This window comes from Tasmannia lanceolata, unplaced genomic scaffold (genome assembly GCF_043159265.1).
Source record: "Tasmannia lanceolata isolate RefF3 unplaced genomic scaffold, GAP_Taslan_0.1 ptg000003l, whole genome shotgun sequence".
Taxonomy (NCBI): Eukaryota; Viridiplantae; Streptophyta; class Magnoliopsida; order Canellales; family Winteraceae; genus Tasmannia; species Tasmannia lanceolata.
In genome coordinates this window covers 3,818,485-3,837,979 of record NW_027518680.1, presented here as the reverse complement: position 1 = coordinate 3,837,979, position 19,495 = coordinate 3,818,485, and the positions used below count along the sequence as shown (strand labels likewise).

At 35.9% G+C, this 19,495-nt stretch overlaps 1 protein-coding gene across 1 annotated transcript in view; it reads left to right on the top strand.

Moving 5' to 3' along the window:
* LOC143848144 (RIBOSOMAL RNA PROCESSING 5) overlaps positions 1–19,495 on the top strand; it is a 43,582-nt gene that overhangs the window by 17,418 nt on the left and 6,669 nt on the right. The window contains 15 exon segments of the mRNA XM_077356990.1: positions 534–670; positions 5,400–5,534; positions 9,237–9,385; positions 9,481–9,546; positions 10,245–10,351; positions 10,761–10,841; positions 10,945–11,019; positions 11,109–11,210; positions 11,652–11,820; positions 11,906–12,054; positions 12,465–12,548; positions 14,823–14,923; positions 18,298–18,451; positions 18,537–18,611; positions 18,715–18,868. Coding sequence (XP_077213105.1) covers positions 534–670; positions 5,400–5,534; positions 9,237–9,385; positions 9,481–9,546; positions 10,245–10,351; positions 10,761–10,841; positions 10,945–11,019; positions 11,109–11,210; positions 11,652–11,820; positions 11,906–12,054; positions 12,465–12,548; positions 14,823–14,923; positions 18,298–18,451; positions 18,537–18,611; positions 18,715–18,868 — 1,738 coding nt within the window.

The following is a 19,495-nucleotide window of genomic DNA, read 5'->3' as shown; positions in this document are numbered from 1 at the left end:
ATTATAAATTTTGGATGGGATTCAATATGAAAATTCCTCAGCTCATGCAAGGTGGTTTAAATTTCCATACACATGTTACAATTGTCATTACTTGTCTAAGTTTTGCTAGGTGTTGTTATCATAGAAATCGTGTGCTTTGCATGTCATTTTGGAAAATTTTACCAACTTACTGCTTTTCTTTGCGTTCCGTGCAACATAATTTTCTCTCAGCCTTAACTTTTGTAGTTGTTATTCCCACATAATGGTCATTCTTTATATGTCTTCGCCCCAACCAGCACACCGTGTCCATTTTAGCATCTGCTTCTATAAGATGTTCTGGCCTTGGATCTATAACCAAATCATGACTTTCGCTATTTTTTTCTTTACATGTCTTGTTTGTGAGTTTTGTTAATTGTACACTTTTTTCTTTTTCTTTTTAATTAGCTTTTTGTGCTACTTTGCATCATAGTGATTGCCCATTTCCCAATGTCAAACGTGTTCATAATTTTTCTTTAAATGGTACATTAAAAGTGCTGATTGGTGGTTTTCCTCAGCTGAAATCAAAGCTGGCGATCCTTGGTTCATATGCTGATGCCATTGATGGATTGGTTACACATGGATGGATTACTAAAATTGAAAAGCATGGTTGCTTTGTCAGATTTTACAATGGAGTGCAGGGATTTGCCCACAGGCTCGACTCTTACCTATTCCATTCCATTCTTTGTAGTTTTGGGGTTTGCATTTCTTTTTTGTTCATTGTAATGTTATCTGGACTTTTTTTCATTGTTGGCATTACACTTCCGGTATTTGATTTTTTTTTAAAAAATTTCTTGCAACTATTACATACCTGTGAGTTATGTTTCCACTTCTTATTGGTGGTGTTTGTTTTCTTTATGTTATTACATTTGTTTGGATGGAAGAGTTTAAGTGTACCATCATTTGAAAAAACTGGTTTTTGGAATTGCTAAAAGTATTTGCAAGACATAAGTACATGCAAAATATGATATGGCCAACAGCATATAACATCCTTAACAAATTTCGGTCAATTTGTTGCTTTCCATGGTATGTCTAGGAAAGGAAGAGATGCGATTGGTAGGTGGTTCTGCAATTGGTAGGGTTGAGAGGAATTGTGAAGGGCTAGCTAGCTTTACATTGTCCAATATCAGGGACGGTCCGGTGATGGGAAGATTGGAATGATATTTGGTGTCCAAAGATTGAGATATCATTTTTCTTTGTCAGATGGAATTGATTGGGTCCAAGGCCTTTTGGTTAGAGATTGATGATCGGTGGATAGGGATTTTGTGATCCGTATTTAAAAAGGATGGTTTTTGGCAACCAATGAAAGTAATCACATCGGCACAATGGAGATAATGCCACGAGATACATCCCTCTTCTAAATCTTCAAAAAGGACTTCATCGCTTCTGCCAAAGTTTAGCCTTATCTATCCATTTGGACCACTTTCTTTCATTATCCTTTCTAGCTTTCTCAACAAAATTCTTGCAAACACCGAGCATATCAGAAATTAGTAGTAGGAGGAAAATTCCTGAGGAATAATTGCACATAACAACCATTAGAATTCAATCAAGATAATATAATTCTTTCCTTCTAGACAAGTCGAGACACTATAAGAGAAAGAATACTCCAGAGGCATTCCTTTTCCTTGTTGCTAAGTGAGCAATGCCACCTAAACAAAAATCTTTGATGCAAAGATCAAATAAATAAATAACTATATATATTATATATCTTTGATAAACAAATCAAATAAATAAATTATTATATATCTTTGATGCACAATCAATACATAATTATATATTTAGCTCAAAAAATAAATAATTATGTTTATTCTTAATAGTCCAAAAAATAAACATTGTTTGGTCTTAGTTCAATGGACAGCTCCATCACGATCATTTCCTTGATTGGTTGAGTTATATATTGATTTTTCGATTATGCAAATGCGGCCGAAGAATGAAAGCTAATGTTGTCACTATTAATTTTAAAGAAATGCATTTTCATGATGGGATCATATCCGAATTTGTGTGCTCAATTCAAGATTAAGATCACTAATTGCATAAAGATGGAGAAAAAGTTGAAGGAGATATTCTCACCTATCAACTAGGATCTCCCTGCCCATTTAAAATCTAGGCTCCTTATAGATATGTAATGGGCTACACTATTGAGTTTTATGGAGTTATGGTAATATTTTCAGTTTTTCCTTTTCTTTTTTTGTTGTAAAATTTTCTTTTCATTTGTTGCAAGAAATGTAGTGGGAATAATGCGGTGTTAAATAACACTAGAGCGACCAAAGAGTGGGCCCATGAAAACAAATTACCAGGAAGGCATTTACTGCGAAGCAATCACATCAGCGCAATAGGGATAATGCCACCAGATACATCATTCGCCCAAATCTTCAAAAATGACTATTGCTTCTAGCAAAGTTTAGCTTTATCTATCCAGTCATGGACCATGGAAACGGTAACATTTCGATTTTGGTAGGAATTTCATTGGAAATCATGTAAAATAATGAAAGCGTATGGAAACATGTGTAAATAATAGAATTTTAGGATGAAACTTAGGGAAATGCTGGAAAAAGCACAAATACATGCTTGGAAACCATTATGTGAGCAAGTTAGTCATCCATAATGGTTTGATTAACCATAATAGTTTGATAACATCAAATACCTAGTGACATGCGTTGTCGCACATGTCTAATAATTTAGTACATACCACATTTCACATGCCATTCATATAAATATAAATGTATAATTCATGCACCAGATTTCACGTGTAAATCCATACATATAATTACGTAACACATGCTAATATAGCATACCTTTAATCCACTTGCGATAGTGGTTTCGTTATGCGTTTCAGTTTTGGTATTGTTGCAGTGGGGATGGAAACAAAAACATATCGGCTGCTTCGTGTCAGTTTCGGTGGAAATTTAAAACCATGACTGGAGTAGCATGAACGACTTCAAAGGCAAGTTGATGATTTGTTAAAAAATGAGATGGTACTAGCCATTGCAACATACTCTCTTGACGCCAAAGAAGGGTGGTTTGTGGAGAGTGTGCATTGGTAATCATGCCATCGGTAAAATCACTATCAAGTATATGTTTCCAATTCCCAAATTGGATGATATGCTTGATATGCTCCATGATTTAAGATGTTCACAATGATTGACTTAAGAGGCAATTATTATCAAAATTGAAAAGGACCATGGTGACTGAAAAACAGCATTCAAAACAACTGATTTGCTATGTGAATTGTTAGTTATGCCCTGTGGGTTACCAATTGCAACATGACTTCCATGCATTTGATGAACCAAGTGCTACCGCTCTTAGGGGAATGTGTTTTGTTGTTTACTTCGACAATATTCTTACATCACAAGCAAAGAAAAACAGTTAAATTATCTACAGCACGTCTTGAAAGCCTTGCAACAAGGAAGGTTATTTGTGAATTTGAAGAAGTATTGTTTTATGAATATTTTTTTGGTGTTTCTGTCGTCATTTATTCACAACTTAAGTGTCGGTATTGTTCTTTACCGGTCACATGGAAACATGTCTTTAAATGGAAAAGCTGATGCAAGCGTGATTCTCATATTGCTGGATTACTCTTAGAGAGGGATTCTGATGTATTCACAAACATAGGTTTTGTCTTACGACTAAGCATGATTCAAACTCTCTTTTAAAATCTTTAGGCATTGCATGTCATCATTGTCCAAAGCAAGTTGATCCGTTGGCATGCAAATGAGTTTTTTTTTTTTTTTAATATATTCAAGGTACCTTTATTATCAAACACAGAGCCAAAATTAGGGCTGATGCACTTAGTTGATATGCTTCGTTGCATTAAACGAAGAGTGCTATTCTAGCAAGCTTTGTTTGAGTCAAGGACCCATGGAGATGGATATTTTGGTCCAATTTGGTGATCACTTCGTGTAATGCAGCAAGATGATTTTCTTCTAGATGAAATATTTCTCTTCAACAGAATCGGTATTTGTTATCAATTGTTCCCTTAAAGGAGGCATCAGCCTAGAGATGCATGGAGTTGGACTTGGAGGGCATCTTGGGTGAAAAAAACACTTGCACTCGCGGAGGATAAATAATTTTTGGCTTATACTATGGTTTTAATCATTAATTCGTTCTGAGTTGCCCAAAATAAGAAGGAAAAGCTCAATATCTAGGTTTTTATATAAATAATTTTTGGCTTATACTATGATAAAATATGGTTTTAATCCTTAATTGGTACTGAATTTGCCCAAAATCAGAAGGAAAAGCTCAGTATCTAGGTTTTTATCTTGATTATTAGTGTTAGATTTTGTAAAATGGCTCACTTTGTTCTTGTAAGTAAGTGATCGGTGCAAGAGCCATTGCTAAACACTGTTTGAAAGTTGTAGTTTGTCTTATGGTTGTGAAATTTGATCACTTGTTACACAATCATCAAATTTTTAGCCAGTTTTGGAAGACATTGTGGAAGTAGTTAGGTCAAGTCTTCAGTATGGTAGAAATTTTTTAGCCACTAGCATCCGATGCACTTGGCTTACGGATGATTGCGTGCATCTGTAGGGATTAGTCCCGCCCTAAAAAGGGTAGGGGATACCCTATGTCATAAAAAAAAGAAGTCTTCAATATGGTAGTGTCTGTCATTCGCAAACAAGTGGAGAAACGGTGTTTGTGAACTGGAGCTTGGAATTCTTTTATGTTGCCTTGCAGTTGACAATGCGGAGCTACTCTTTGTGTTCGTAACAAATTTCATGCATGAATGAGACGATTATACGCAAAAAAATACATTCAGATCAAATTTCCCTCTTGGAAGAAGAGGTTTTATTAAAATGGTGGGGACTTACACTTTCAGCTCTAATGACCTTAAATTACATTTTTTAAAGAAAGAAAACACCTCTGATCATCCATCATGAGGTTCTCTAGATGGGATTTTTAAGTAGGTTTTAATGGGAATGTCTACATTTAGTGTTGACATTACTATTCACAAGTGCTATTATGAAAGAATTTGATTTCCAGTTGTTTCTATAGGTCAATCTGATCTTCTGGTTCAAATGTATGCTTTGTTTGCACTTTTATTTTGTTATTTATTGTATCTGTTCTCAGGGTAAGTCATTTATGACATTTGTGGTCAGAATAATGTTTTATGTGGTCTTAGAACAGTTATTCGACATTATTTTAGTGTTATGCTTTGATTTTCATCCCCTTTGTTGATTGTTTCTTCTTGATTAGCCTACATTTTGTAATCCACACTTCGAAAGCATGCCTGTATAAAGTTTTAACATCATCTGAGATCTGCAACTGCTGTGTTCTTTTGGGAATTCAAATGTTTGCTTCCTTTCTAATTACTTTTTTGTCTAGTATCTTATTTTTTTAATTAGTTATCATGGGTATTTACTTTACTGGATTAATTTCTTTACCAGATCTGAGCTTGGATTAGAGCCAGGAATTGAGGCAAGTTCCATGTATCACGCTGGACAAGTTGTCAAATGTAGAGTAATAAGTGCAGTTCCTTCTTCGCGGAGGATCAACCTTAGCTTTGAAATTTCTACTAAAAGGTTCACTTATTTGTCCATAAATGTAGCCATGATTACCATTGATTCTGTTTATGGCTTGATGTATCTGCTACAATGGTCTTTACATATATTTCCGGAGATCTATCGTTATTTGGAAAATATTTCTTTATTCTTGTGAAATGCTTCTCTTATTTAGAAGTAATTATGACAACGTAAATGATGGGGGGACATGTTTTGTAATGAAAATCACTGTTGGAAGATCGTTTTATTTGAATGACTTCATATAATTATTTATAGTGATGCCTTCGTTTTGCTCATGCTTGACTAAATAGTCCTTGTTTTCCAAATTGTGAGTTCATTTGAATCGCACAACAAATCACAATGTATATAATTATCACATTCCTTTTTTTTCAAAGATAAATATTTCTTGCAATCTAAACTTTTTCTGGAACATCTCTGGATTTTAACTCTATGAAAATAATCCAATCACTTTCAGCGCGCGCGCGAGGAGGGGGTGGGGGTGGGGGCCAGTTCTAATAACCATAGTTACCAGCGTGGGAAACAAATTCGGGAAACGAAACGTGAAACGGAAACGGGAAACGCATGGGAAAAAATATAGGGGAAACGAGAAACGAGAAAATGATAGAAAATCGTATGAGAAATGTCTTAGGAAACGCATTAGAAGTGTTTCAGTGATAGAAACAATACACATGAAACACAAGGAAAACACGAAATATGTGGTTTTGTTGATTTAAACACGAAAAACATTTCTCCAAATTTTTTTTTTTTTTATGTTTCTGAAACGTTTCCGAAACGCATTTCCCGCGTTTTATGGGAAACGAGTTTCCCACCTGCGAGAAACACGTTTTAGGGGAAACGGGTTTCCCACCTGCCCAAGGAGTTTCCGGCAACTATGCTAATAACTACCTGAGGGTTAGTTCTTCTTCTAGCTGGGGAGATAACTTCGATCCAAGTAGACTTAGACTACATCTAAGTCTCAAAACAGGCAAGTCTAGCAATTTTGAAAACTAAATGTTGTTGCCACTTGAGATGGCTACAATGATCTAGGTTTTAAATTTCGGTTTCAGTTTTAGTTTCGGTCATCAGGGAAACAAATACTTTCCGCTTCGATTGGAAATTTCAGTGGCAATCCTGCAAAATCACTGAAATGTATGGAAACACGTGCAGATGATGGAATTTTAAGATGAATCTTCAAGAAATGCTAGAATAAGCACAAATGCACACTTAGAAACCTTCACATAAGCAATGCAGCTATCCATGATGGTTTAACAACATCAAACATTTAGTGACATTTGCTGTCATGCATTTCTCATAATTCAGTACATATTACATTTCACATGCAATTCATATGTATATTTATGAATAATACATACGCCACATTTCACATGCAATTGATATAAATACAATTATGTAACACATATTAATATGGTATACCACTAATACACATACGGTTTTGGTTTCAATATGCATTTTGGTTTCTGTATACGTTTCGGTGGGGATGGAAGCCGAAACCGAAACATGTCGGTTGTTTCGTGTTGGTTTTTGTGGAAATTTAAAATTATGGCCATGATAAATGTGATTGTCAACATAAGGTTTTAAATTTTGGTTTCGACTATAATTTTGGTCTTCATCGAAATAGAAATTTCAGCCGAAATCCCGAAATTTCTACCGAAATTACCGAAATTTGGGTAATTTCGGCTGAAATTCTGTAAAGAAATAATAAAAAAAATATTTTATTGAAATTTCTGCCGAAATTAGTCACGTTTCGTGGATTTCGGTTTCGGAACGTTTCGGTACCTTGCTTGTAATATCATTTTGTTCTAGCTATTCAACTGTCAGTTAGTATTTCTGACGCTATGAGGATCAGGCCCTCATCTCATGCATGGTAGTAGGCTTAAAGCGTACTCAATAGGCCCCAATTGCATCACACATTGGCACAATAATTGGGATGTTAACTACATTGTAAGAAAGGGCATTTACATAAACAAGCCTTCCTACTTTTCTGCAAACATCATTTCTTTTCTCTACCTTCAATTTAGAGTTGCTTGTTGCGCTTTGGCAAGGACTGATCAAATAGACCCCCCTCAGTCTGGGTGGTTGGAAAACACCATCACCAGTAGGAGTCCCACTATCCACACCTTCGCTGCTTGAAGTATTAACCGTCAAAATAGCCAGGCTCTTGGATTTACAATCCTTTGAGCATTTTTACATTCTTCACAAACTTCTATTGGACACTTGGTGCCTGGTTTTATGCCATGATGTGTTCCTGCTAATTGATTTTGAGACGGTCAAATACCTTCTGTGAACCTTTGACTACAACATTTGCAAAACAACATATCGCCTGGGTTTATCCTCAATCTCCTCATCTGCATATCTCCGTGCATAATCCCTTTTCTTTGCCATATCACAACTCCAAAATGTAAAAATAGTTCACAGATTACAAATGATTGGAAAAAAATAAATCCAAGGGATGAAGGTAGAAAGAAAGAAAAAGTCAGAATAGGGATGTATTCTCATCTTTTGAATAGATGCTCATTCATCTAAAAATCCACTACTGAAAACATGTTCTTGATGAGAGAAATCCCCTATAAGAGACGGATATTGATTTCAAGTTGTTTGGGAGTGATGAAGAAATTGATTTCTCCAAAAGCTTTTCCTCAAACTTCATTTTTTTTTTGAATCATGATGTGGATATTACACTCCCCTCTTCCCAAAATAAGGGTTTATAATAGTTTTAAACTTCAATTTTAAAAATTAAATTTCAATGTCATGATTTTGCAACTTAGCAACAACCCTTGTGACTTGCCTCTTTTTGGACCTTATACTCATCCGATGCGAATCCAGAGAAGAGCCCTCTGTCCTTTTACGGCCTTTTGTGGAACGTAAATGATGTCGAACTCCGAGATAAGCAACGCCCATACATGAAAATAAAAGGAATTTGAATGGTTGTTCGAAAACAAGAGGGAGCCTAGGGATTCGAGCAAAAGGGGGGTAAAAAGAAGAAGGTGAAATATTGGTGTTGCCCCACAATAAATTGTGGAAATACGAGAGGATGGGAGAGTACGACAGTTTTAGATGATGATGATGAAAGTACTAATAAATGGAGATGATGTACGTCAACGCTATTTGAGATTTCAGTGTAATGGAAATTTGCAAAGAGAAGATTTGAACATGGGGAGTAGATCCTTTACTTTCTTTAAAGAATGAAGCCCATAGCCGAAACTTATGTAAGCCACTTACAAGCAACTTAATGTAAAATGGAAAAACTAGCCTGGGTGGTGCTTATAAATACAGAAACCAGTCATATAACTAAATTTATTTAATTTCAGTCAGGGTTGGAATTTTATAGCTTTCAACAGTTGGTGTGTATGGGGTATCAGTGATACATTTGTTGCATTTCATTGGAAGCATGTTGGAGCACATGAATCTGCTCATGCTAGAGCATTTACATTTGGCTCTGGTATTGGATAGACGCTGATAAAACTATTAATTTTGTTATCTTTGATGGTATTAGTATGTTAATGCAATCGATAGTTATTCCCATTTACTACATACCTAATTGGCATTGACTTTAATGATAAGCTCGTTCGCCTCTGATTGATGTCCCTACCATTGCCTATTATTGTTTTGAGTTTGCCTTTATTAATTTTGAAAGGAATGGTTTTTTTTTGAATGATTTGAAAGGAATGTTAATTTGAATTAAACTATTATTTCAATTGTAAGGGCTTCTAATGAAGATGATGCCACGAAGTTGGGTAGTCTTGTTTCTGGTGTTGTTGAACGTCTGACTCCTTCTGCGGTGATAATACATTTGAATACCCAAGGCTACTCTAAGGGGACTATATTTTCAGAGCATTTGGCAGACCATCAAGGTCCATATTTTTTGAAATATTGATCCTATGTTGGTTCTGTATGGATGTTGTGTCCTGATTATGTTTGTTCTATTTCCATTCATATATTGTTTCAGGTCATGCTGCTTTGATCAAGTCATTGTTGAAGCCAGGATATGAGTTTGATCAGCTTTTGGTGTTAGGTATTCTCTGTTTTCTTTATTTTCTTGACAAAATTGATCATAAGCTGCTTTTATTTTGGTGTACTTTATAGTTTACTTTTGTGTATGCGTGCACATGCGCGCGCACACACACACACACCATAGATTTAAAACTCCCTCGTGTCCGCGTTGACTCCCACGAGTCGCCTCCCTTTTACTTTGGCCACATTCTGCGTTGCGCCGCATCCGCGTTTTGCCCGCCAGAGTCAATAAAAACTCCTTTGACTCTCCCAAATTATGACCGCATCAACCGAGTACTAGACTGCGTCGTGCCGAGTCCACTAGGATTTTCTCCGGCTGCCTTCCGCATTGCATGCATCCGCATTTTAAAACACTGTTATATGCATTTAGGCCTTTGTTATTCGCTTGGTCGTCGATCTTTTCATTGATTAGGGACGACTTGTTGCCACAAAAATTTCAGTAAAATATTTTCACTAGTTAATATTTTTCTGCAATGTATTATATTATCTGTTAATATTTTTGAACAAGTTTTTGATTGTTTATCTTCAATTTTATTTTATTTCCTTGCTCACTATTTTTTTTGTATTTTTTTTTGTCTGAGATGTGGTATTTTATTAATTGCTGTTGAATAACAATGTTTGTCAGTTTTATTAAAATATCCCATTCTTAGTCCCCTCTCATATTCTTTTTGATTCTCTAAAATATATCATTACTTGCAGATGTTGAGGGAAACAGTTTGATTCTTTCGGCAAAATATTCTCTTATTCATGCTGCGAAGCAACTTCCTCTGGATGTTGCACAGGTTCATCGTCATGCAGTTGTCCATGTAAGAAGTTTCTATGCCAGTTTACGTAAGCATGGTTTTAAATTTCAGCCGAAATACCGAACTTTCGGATTTCGGTGGGGACCAAAACGGAAACCACAAAAATCCTAATTTTCTGCCGAAATTACGCAGTGGGGACCAAAACGGAAACCACAAAAATCCTAATTTTCTGCCGAAATTACCGTAATTTCGGCACATAAATGAAATTTGCTTTTTTTTTTTACCGAATTTCGGCTAGGTCTGAAACCGAAACCGAAATTCTATCTTGTATGTAAGTTGTTACTCTTGTGAACTATGTGGCATGTTTGTGTCTGTATTAGTCTAGCTAGCTTGCAGGGCTATTATTTTTACTTCTGTTCGATTTTACTCTCTTGAAGCATTACCAACCTTGAGTTTTTATTGACTGAAACAGGGTTACATTTGCAACTCAATTGAAAATGGTTGCTTTGTTCGCTTTCTTGGGCGTCTGACTGGATTCTCTCCTAAGAATAAAGTAATAGTGTAGTTTTATTTTTGGTGTGGTTTTACATGTTTTTTCTTCTCTGTTTTTCTAGATGGTTTGAACTATGAACTTTCTCTTGCTGCTTGTTTTGAAGGCTACTGATGACCAAGAAGCTGATCTTTCTGAAAATTTTTACACTGGGCAATCGGTTCGCAGTCAGATTCTCAATGTATGTGAACAAAGTTAGATATTAATAAGATTTTAACGTTTGTATTGGTCAGTCTCATTATTTTTAATTCTTTAACTGTTTTTCTCCAGGTTGATGGTGAAAGGGGTAGAATAACACTATCTCTGAAGCAGTCGTGTTGTTTCTCAACAGATGCATCATTTATTCATGGATACTTTCTGTTGGAGGAGAAGGTAAAAATCATGGCTAATTATATACCTTCTTCTTGCTTATACTTGGCACCTTTTCTGTTCCAATCTGCATGTGCATACACAGTTTTAAATTTCGGTTTTGGTCTCCATGGAAACCAAAATGTTTCAACACCGGTTGTAAATTTTGAAATCCTATAAAATCATGGAAATGTTTCATCCTCTTGGTTGCATCGTCTTACCATAAAAAAAAAGTAGCTCCATTGTCTTTTGCCAATTTCATATTCTTTTCTTTCTCAATCAAATATTTCAGTTTTAAGAGTGCATTGTCATCAATTCAGTGTATACTCTAGGTTTCTTCTCTTGGTTTGTTTATCATATCAGTTTATTCATTTTCTTTATATGCTATTTCTTCTAAAAGTTGTCGTTGACAAATATTTATTTCTTATCTGGCTAAACTTCTTTGTACTGATACCCATGGGGCAGATTGCAAAGCTGCAGATGCCAGAGTCCAACGGTCCTGGTTTGAAATGGGTGGAAAGATTTAGTATTGGAAGTGTGGTTGAGGGTGTGATTCAGGAGAAGAAAGAGTCTGGCGTCGTTCTTAGCTTTAAAGAGCATGGTGACATTGTCGGTTTTATCACACATTATCAACGTAAGTTGTTTTCTTTCTGGCTTTTAATAGCTTGGGTTGTTAATCTCCAAAAGACTCATTCCTAGGTTTAATATATTCTTTGCAGTTGGTGGAACAAATGTGGAAGTGGGCTCTATTGTTCAAGCTTTCGTTCTTGACATTGCTAAGGCAGATGGCCTTGTAGATTTGTCTCTTAAACCAGATCTGATTGGCAGTATCAAAGAAAAGGGGTCTGACTCCTTTCCTTCCAAGAAGGTTGTATATATTATCATATGGCACGCAGGAGCATAATGACATCTGTGCCTTCAAAACAATGTTTTTTAATAATTGCTCTTGGTGGTTTGCAGAGTAATTTTATCCATGGTTTTAAATTTAGGACGAAATGCCGAAATTTGGGATTTCAGTTGGGACCGAAATCGAAACCACCAAAATCTGAAATTTCGGTAATTTCGGCCCAAATTTCGGCACATTCATGAAATTTGCTTTTTTTCTTTACCGAATTTCGGCCGAACTTTCTGCTTCTGCTAGGTTGAAACCAAAATTTTAAACCTTGGTTGTATCGAGATAATCACCATGCTCATATTTGGTTCCTGAAAGTGCTTTCATTGTCTTTGTTTTTCTGAGTTCTTTTGGCTTAATTTACTTTTTCATCCTTTCCATTCCAGAAGCGCCGAAGAGAAGCAGGTGGGGACTTGGAGCTGCATCAGAGAGTTAATGCAGTCGTTGAAATTGTGAAAGAGAACTACTTGGTAAGTGTTTCACCACATTTACTATACTTATTGTTCTACCCTATGTCACAAATATCTCCGATATTTTCAAAATATCGCGTTTTTATCGCGACATTTTGATAAAATGACAAAATCCCGAAATAATCCTAAGATTTTAAAAATATAGTGATATTTTCATATTTTATCATAAAATATCGTGATAATGTCACGATATTATCCACTGAGGATAGAAATGACCCTTAAAGTCATTTCAACAACTATTTCCCTTTTGCTTTACATTTTACACAGGGAAGTGATATATTTGCCCCCCTTTTTTGCTTGGGACACCTCCTCTAGTGTATTTATGAATTCACTTTTACACTATAGGGGGTTGTCCAAAGTGAAAATGGGTGCGGATATATCACTTCACTTTCACATTACGTTTTACACAGGGAAGTGATATATTTGCCCCCTTTTTACTCGGGACAACCCCCTCTAGTGTATTTATGAATTCTCTTATACACTATAAGGTGCTGTCCCAAGTAAAAATAGGGGGTGAATATATTATTTCACTCTCTCTCATCTCCTCTCTCCTCTCTCTGCTCTCTCTCCTCTCTCTTCCCTCTCTCCTCTCTCATCTCTCTCTTTATTTAGACACTATGAACGACCATTAGACCCTCTAACCACTATGAACCACTAATTACACCGTCTGAACCACTACGAACCACTATTGGACCCTCTGAACCAGTATTTAGACAATACGAGCCACTATTAGACACTATGAACCACAATTTGAAATGGAATAAGGTTGACTGTGCGGTCGACCTCGTATTAAAACTAATTTAACCAGTCGACCTCATTCCATTTCAAATTGCGGTTCATAGTGTGTAATAGTGGTTCGTATTGTCTAAATAGTGGTTCAGAGGGTCTAATAGTGGTTAATAGTGTCTAAATAGTGGTTTAGAGGGTCTAATAGTGGTTTGTACTTTGTAGTGGTTGAGAGTGTGTAATTAGTGGTTTAGAGGGTGTAATTAGTGGTTTGTAGTGGTTAGAGGGTCTAATGGTCGTTCATAGTGTCTAAATAGAGAGAGAGAGAGAGAGAGAGAGAGAGAGAGAGAGAGAGAGAGAGAGAGAGAGAGAGAGAGAGAGAGCAAACAGAGAGGAGATGAGAGAGTAGATGAGAGAGAGTGAAATAATATATTCACCCCTATTTTTACTTTGACAACACCTTATAGTGTATAAGAGATTCCATAAATACATTAGAGGGTCTTGTCCCTAGTAAAAAGGGGGCAAATATATCACTTGTGTAAAATGTAAAGTAAAAGTGAAGTTATATTTCCGCCCTCTATTTTCACTTGGGACAACCCCCTATAGTTTAAAAGTGAATGCATAAATACACTAGAGGGGGCTGTCGCAAGTAAAAAGATATTTCACCTTTGTGTGTAAAATGTAAAGCAAGAGGGAAATAGTGGTTGGAATAACTTTAAGGGGCATTTCTGTCCTCAATGGTAAAAAGTAGTCAACATCAACCTTTTTTGGCCGTTTAGATAACACCCCCTCATTTTGGTCATTTTAGTGATAAAGTCCATTTTGTAGGTCATTTTCCCTTTTTTCTTAAATTATATATACATATATATATATATATATTAAATAATTTTATTTTTATCGTTTTTTCATGATATAAACCTGAAAAAAATAAAAAAAAATAAAAAAATAAAATAAAATAAAAATATATATATATATATATATATATATATGAGGAAACTGTTGGTGAGCTTAAGCTCACCAAACTTATGGTGAGCTAGCTTGCCCAATCACATGGGTCCCACATTTTGGGGAGTGATCCAAACCATTCATTTGCAAGGCCTTATCATAGATAGGGGGTGTACCAAAAATCAGCTCCATAGGATCATCCTAACCCCTCCATTTGTGGAGGACAAAAATGGGGCAAATTTGTGTCTGTCCATTTTTGTCCTCCACAAATGGAGGGGTTAGGATGATCCTATGGAGCTGATTTTTGGTACACCCCCCATCTATGTAAGGGACTTTCAAATGAATGGTTTGGATCATCCTAACAAAGTGGGCCCCCATGTGATTGGGCAAGCTAGCTCACCATAAGTTTGGTGAGCTTAAGCTCACCAACAGTTTCCTCTATATATATATATATATATATATCCCAAGATTTTCCCTTGCTGAGAAATTCCCGTGAACCATATTTGTGACGTAGGTTCTACCGAATATATGATAGGAATGACATGTTCCATTCATTCACCAAATTATACCTTTTTATCAAGCGCATTCCTTCTTACCCAACAGGTTCTTTCACTACCAGAGCACAATCATGGTATTGGCTATGCATCAATACATGACTACAACACACAGAAGCTTCCACTGAAAAGCTTTGTGAACGGGCAAAGGTGTGCTTCTTTTGTTATAGCTGGTTTCATTTTAATCTTATTTGAGTATAATATTGAGAACTATTATATACATCTTCAGCTAGCATTAATGGTATTTTTTATTATATGCAATGTTGTATGGGTTGTTTTCATTCAAGATTATTTGAATTTCTTAAATGCGATGTTGTATGGGTTGTTTCCATTCAAGATTATTTGTATCCTCATATCCAATTCGCCTAGGTGACTCTGCTATTACTTAAATTGTGGCCAATGATCAAGCCTAGGGAAGAACAAACTCTTTTAACTTTTATCTGGGCTGTATCTTCTTTCTACGTTGGGATTATTAGTGGTACGCACTTTTTTCAGAATAGTTCATGACTACTTCGATGATCCAAACCATTCCCTTTCTTGACCCACCCCACTATGGATGGGGCATTGCCCAAAAATCTTCCAATCAGATGCACGTAACTCTTATATTTGAGAATACTTTTCGGCTAAATGTTGAAATTTACCTTTTTTTAATATCATTTAGCCGTCTTTTGGGGGCAGGGACCATCCATCTTGCTTTGGTATGAACAACTCATTTAGCATTGCTTGAACATTCTGGAATTCATGTTCTTAAGATAATGATCGTCCCTCAGCTTATGGCTTCAAACTCTTAAGGCACTCTAATACCTTCGCTTTGGGATTAAGAGCATTGCCTAATATTTCGGGGAAGAGAAGGGCAAAAGGACATTCCCATCACCATATATCTGGCCACAATATATATATATATATATATATATATATATATATATATATATATATGAGGAAAGTGTTTCTACTCGGCCGAGTAGAAAAGCTTATCTACTCCTCCCTTTAAAAAGTACAGTGGGCCCACACATTGTGGATGATCCAAAGCATTCATTTGATAGGTCTTATCATAGATAGGGTGTGCCCAAAAAATCAGCACCAAAGGGTCATCCTAGCCCTTCGTTTCGTTGGGCCTTGTAGAAACAGAATGGACGCATCTTACGCATCTTACACAGTGCGTCCATTCTGTTTCTACAAGGCCCAACAAAACGAAGGGCTAGGATGACCCTTTGGTGCTGATTTTTTGGGCACACCCTATCTATGTTAAGACCTATCAAATGAATGCTTTGGATCATCCACAATGTGTGGGCCCACTGTACTTTTTAAAGGGAGGAGTAGATAAGCTTTTCTACTCGGCCGAGTAGAAACACTTTCCTCTATATATATATATATATATATATATATATATATATATATATATATACACACACACACACACACACACACACACATATATATATGAGAAGGGCAAAAGGACATTCCCATCACCATATATCTGGGACCCATGTGTTTTTGGTCGGCGGTCTAGAGAATGATCTCTAGTCGGCCGACTAGAAACACTTTCCTCTCTCTCTCTCTCTCTATATATATATATATATATATATATATATATATATATATATATATATATCTGTGTGTGTTTTATCTTCTACATTGGATAATGAGGAGGGGAGAAGAGATAGAAGACGAGAGAACGGATGTGAGAGTTGTTCACCCTCCCACACGAAAATTATATTATATATATGATAGATGAAAAATTACAAGTATGCATTTTTATAAGAAATATGTCTAACACTCCCCTTTAAGCTGGAATGTATATATCATACATCACAAGCTTGTTACAAGCATCTTTCAACCTAGCAGGCCCCAACGATTTGGTGAACATATCTGCAAGCTGATCTGCAGATCGAGTAAACACTTTGCAAATTTTGCCTTTCTGAATTCTCTGACGAATGAAGTGGCAATCCACTTCAGTATGTTTGGTTTGCTCATGGAAAACTGGATTTGTAGCGATATGGATTGCAGCCCAGTTATCACAATACAACTATGCTGAAGATGAAGATGAAATACCAATATCTGATAAGGAGGAGCTTTGCCAAATCAGTTCTCTAGTCATACAAGACATGGCTCGGTATTCTGCTTCTGCACTTGATTTGGCTACATCTTACTTTTTACTCTTCCTAGATACCAAGTTACCTCTAACAAATGTACAGTATCCAGTAGTTGACTTCTTGTCTACTGGAGATCTCGCCTAATCTACGTCAGTAAACCCTTGTATTTTCTCATGGCCATATTTCTTGAAACACAAGCCTTTCCATGGAGTACCCTTCAAATACTTAATGATTTGAATCACTGTTGCCCGATGGGAGGTACGTGGAGAACTCATGAACCGACTGACCATACTTACGGCAAATGAAATGTTTGGACGAGTTACAGTCAGATAGATCAACTTTCCAAATAACCTCCTGTATCGACTAGGATCATCCAACAAATCTTTCTGATCCGGAAGGAGTTTTGCATTCGGATCCATAGGTGTAGCTGCAAGTTTTATCTCCATTGAATCTGTCTCCTCTAAAATATCCAACACATATTTCCTTTGCGAGAAAGAGAGCCCACAACGGGAGTATGCTATCTCACTTCCAAGGAAATACCTGAGAAGGCCCAAATCTTTAGTGGAAAACTCTCCTTGGAGGAAGGTCTTTAACCTCTGTTTGCCAACAATCTGATCAATCCTTTGATCGTATTTATGTGGGCGTCCAACTCGTTGCACCGTTCTATCTTCGTGTTGTCCCATTCGTTGATATCAAGATCTTGGAACCAGATTAATGTGGATCTTCCTCCGAGAGGAAATATAAAAGTAGCCCCTTTCTACAAGGGCTCTAAACGGAGACACGTTATCTGGACTTAAAGGATTTCTTCATCTGGAGGTTCTCCTTTACTGTAAAAGAGTCAAAGTAGTTAATATTACTCAAAAGAGATTTTCATCAGTGGAGTTTATTTTACAAGAGCTTAAAAAATGCAAGTTTGTTAAGATTCTTTTCAATTCAAGAGGGTTCCAATCTTGAGAGGGTCCTTTTATGAATGGGTTTGTGAGAAGAATATTTACGTTACAACTTAACAATTTCTTGTTCATATTTAGTTAGGCAACCTCTTCATGCATTTTATTTCTTTGAGAAATGTAAAACGACTACTAGAGCCATAAGTGTGGGTCTTTTGCATTTTTGAAAACCCTCTTCTTGCAAGAGGGAAATTTGATCTCACTATCTTTTATGTCTAATCTGTGTTCATGCATAAAAGTTTTTGGAACTAGTTATTGATAACAGATTATCAAAAGAACTAGTTATTGAAAAGTTGCGATTTTTAGAAAAAAAAATCTTGAAATTTCAATTATTCATCATTTTTCCTTGAAAATTTCTATTTACAAAATATTCATGAACTTTTGAATATTAACAAGGCTTTAAAACAATAATTTTAACACATAATATACATGTATGATTATTTGTATATGGTGAGTTTTCCTTGAAATTCTTGTTTTGGTGCAGTGTTGTTGCCACCATTGAGGATCTGCCAAGCCCCTCAACAACAGGGAGACTTTTGCTTCTTCTTAAATCTCTAAGCGAGGTTGCAGAAACTTCTAGTTCAAAAAGAGCCAAGAAAAAGTCTAGCTACGACGTGGGATCACTCGTTGAGGCAGAGGTGCTATATTTTTTACTTTTTAATGCTTTGATAAATATAGGTACTGTAGGACTTACACTTTGTTTTTTTTTCATGTTTCATCCAGATTACCAATATTAAGCCACTTGAATTGCGACTGAAATTTGGTATTGGTTTTCATGGGAGAGTCCATATTACAGAGGTAGACATTTTCTTGTATAATTTTTTTATCATGAATTATGCAATATTTTTAGTGATGCAGAGGTACCTTCCATTTAGCTAAATTTAGGTTTCCACATGAACAGGTGGTTGATGAGGATCAGTTTGAGGAGAACCCATTCAGTAAATTTAGAATTGGACAATTGCTGAATGCATCCATTGTTGCAAAGGTTTACCAGTCTGGGAAGAGAACAAAAAGTTACCAATGGGAGCTCTCTGTCAAACCCTCAATACTTGCGGGTAAACTGATTTTAGCTATACTCTTGTTATCTTTAGCCACGAGCATTTTAAATCTTTCCCAGCCTTTTTTCTTTCACAAGAAAACAGTAATTGCTCCTTTTCTCAATGGCTGTTATTTGTTGGATTGCCAATCATTCATGTATGCTGTATACTCCAACCACCATCGACAAATATGCTAGCGAGAAAAGAAAAAGGAAACATGCTGCGTACTCGCATTTAATAAGCATGCTCAACAAATATGAGAGTTTACATATGCTACACTTTTACTATGAACTACATATTCAAATTGTATTAGGGGTTTTATAATCTTCTCATTTTTTTTTTCATGGGAAAGATATTCCCTTCATTCGTATTGATGATTTATTAGCCTGTTATAATAGTAATGGCTGTACTACTATTGTTCAAATGTTCATCAAGGACTTTTGAACAATAGTAGTATAGCCATTACTACACTCCAATTGTTCAAATGTTCATCAAGGTTTATTTTCAAAAAAAAAAAAATGTTCACCAAGGACTAATAAGTAGCTGTGGCATCTTTCTCTATCAATCCCTTTGCCCCTCATTCTTTGAGAATCAGAAAAATCGTTTTCGAGTTTGAATTTCTTCATTTGGAATTTGGGTTTTTCT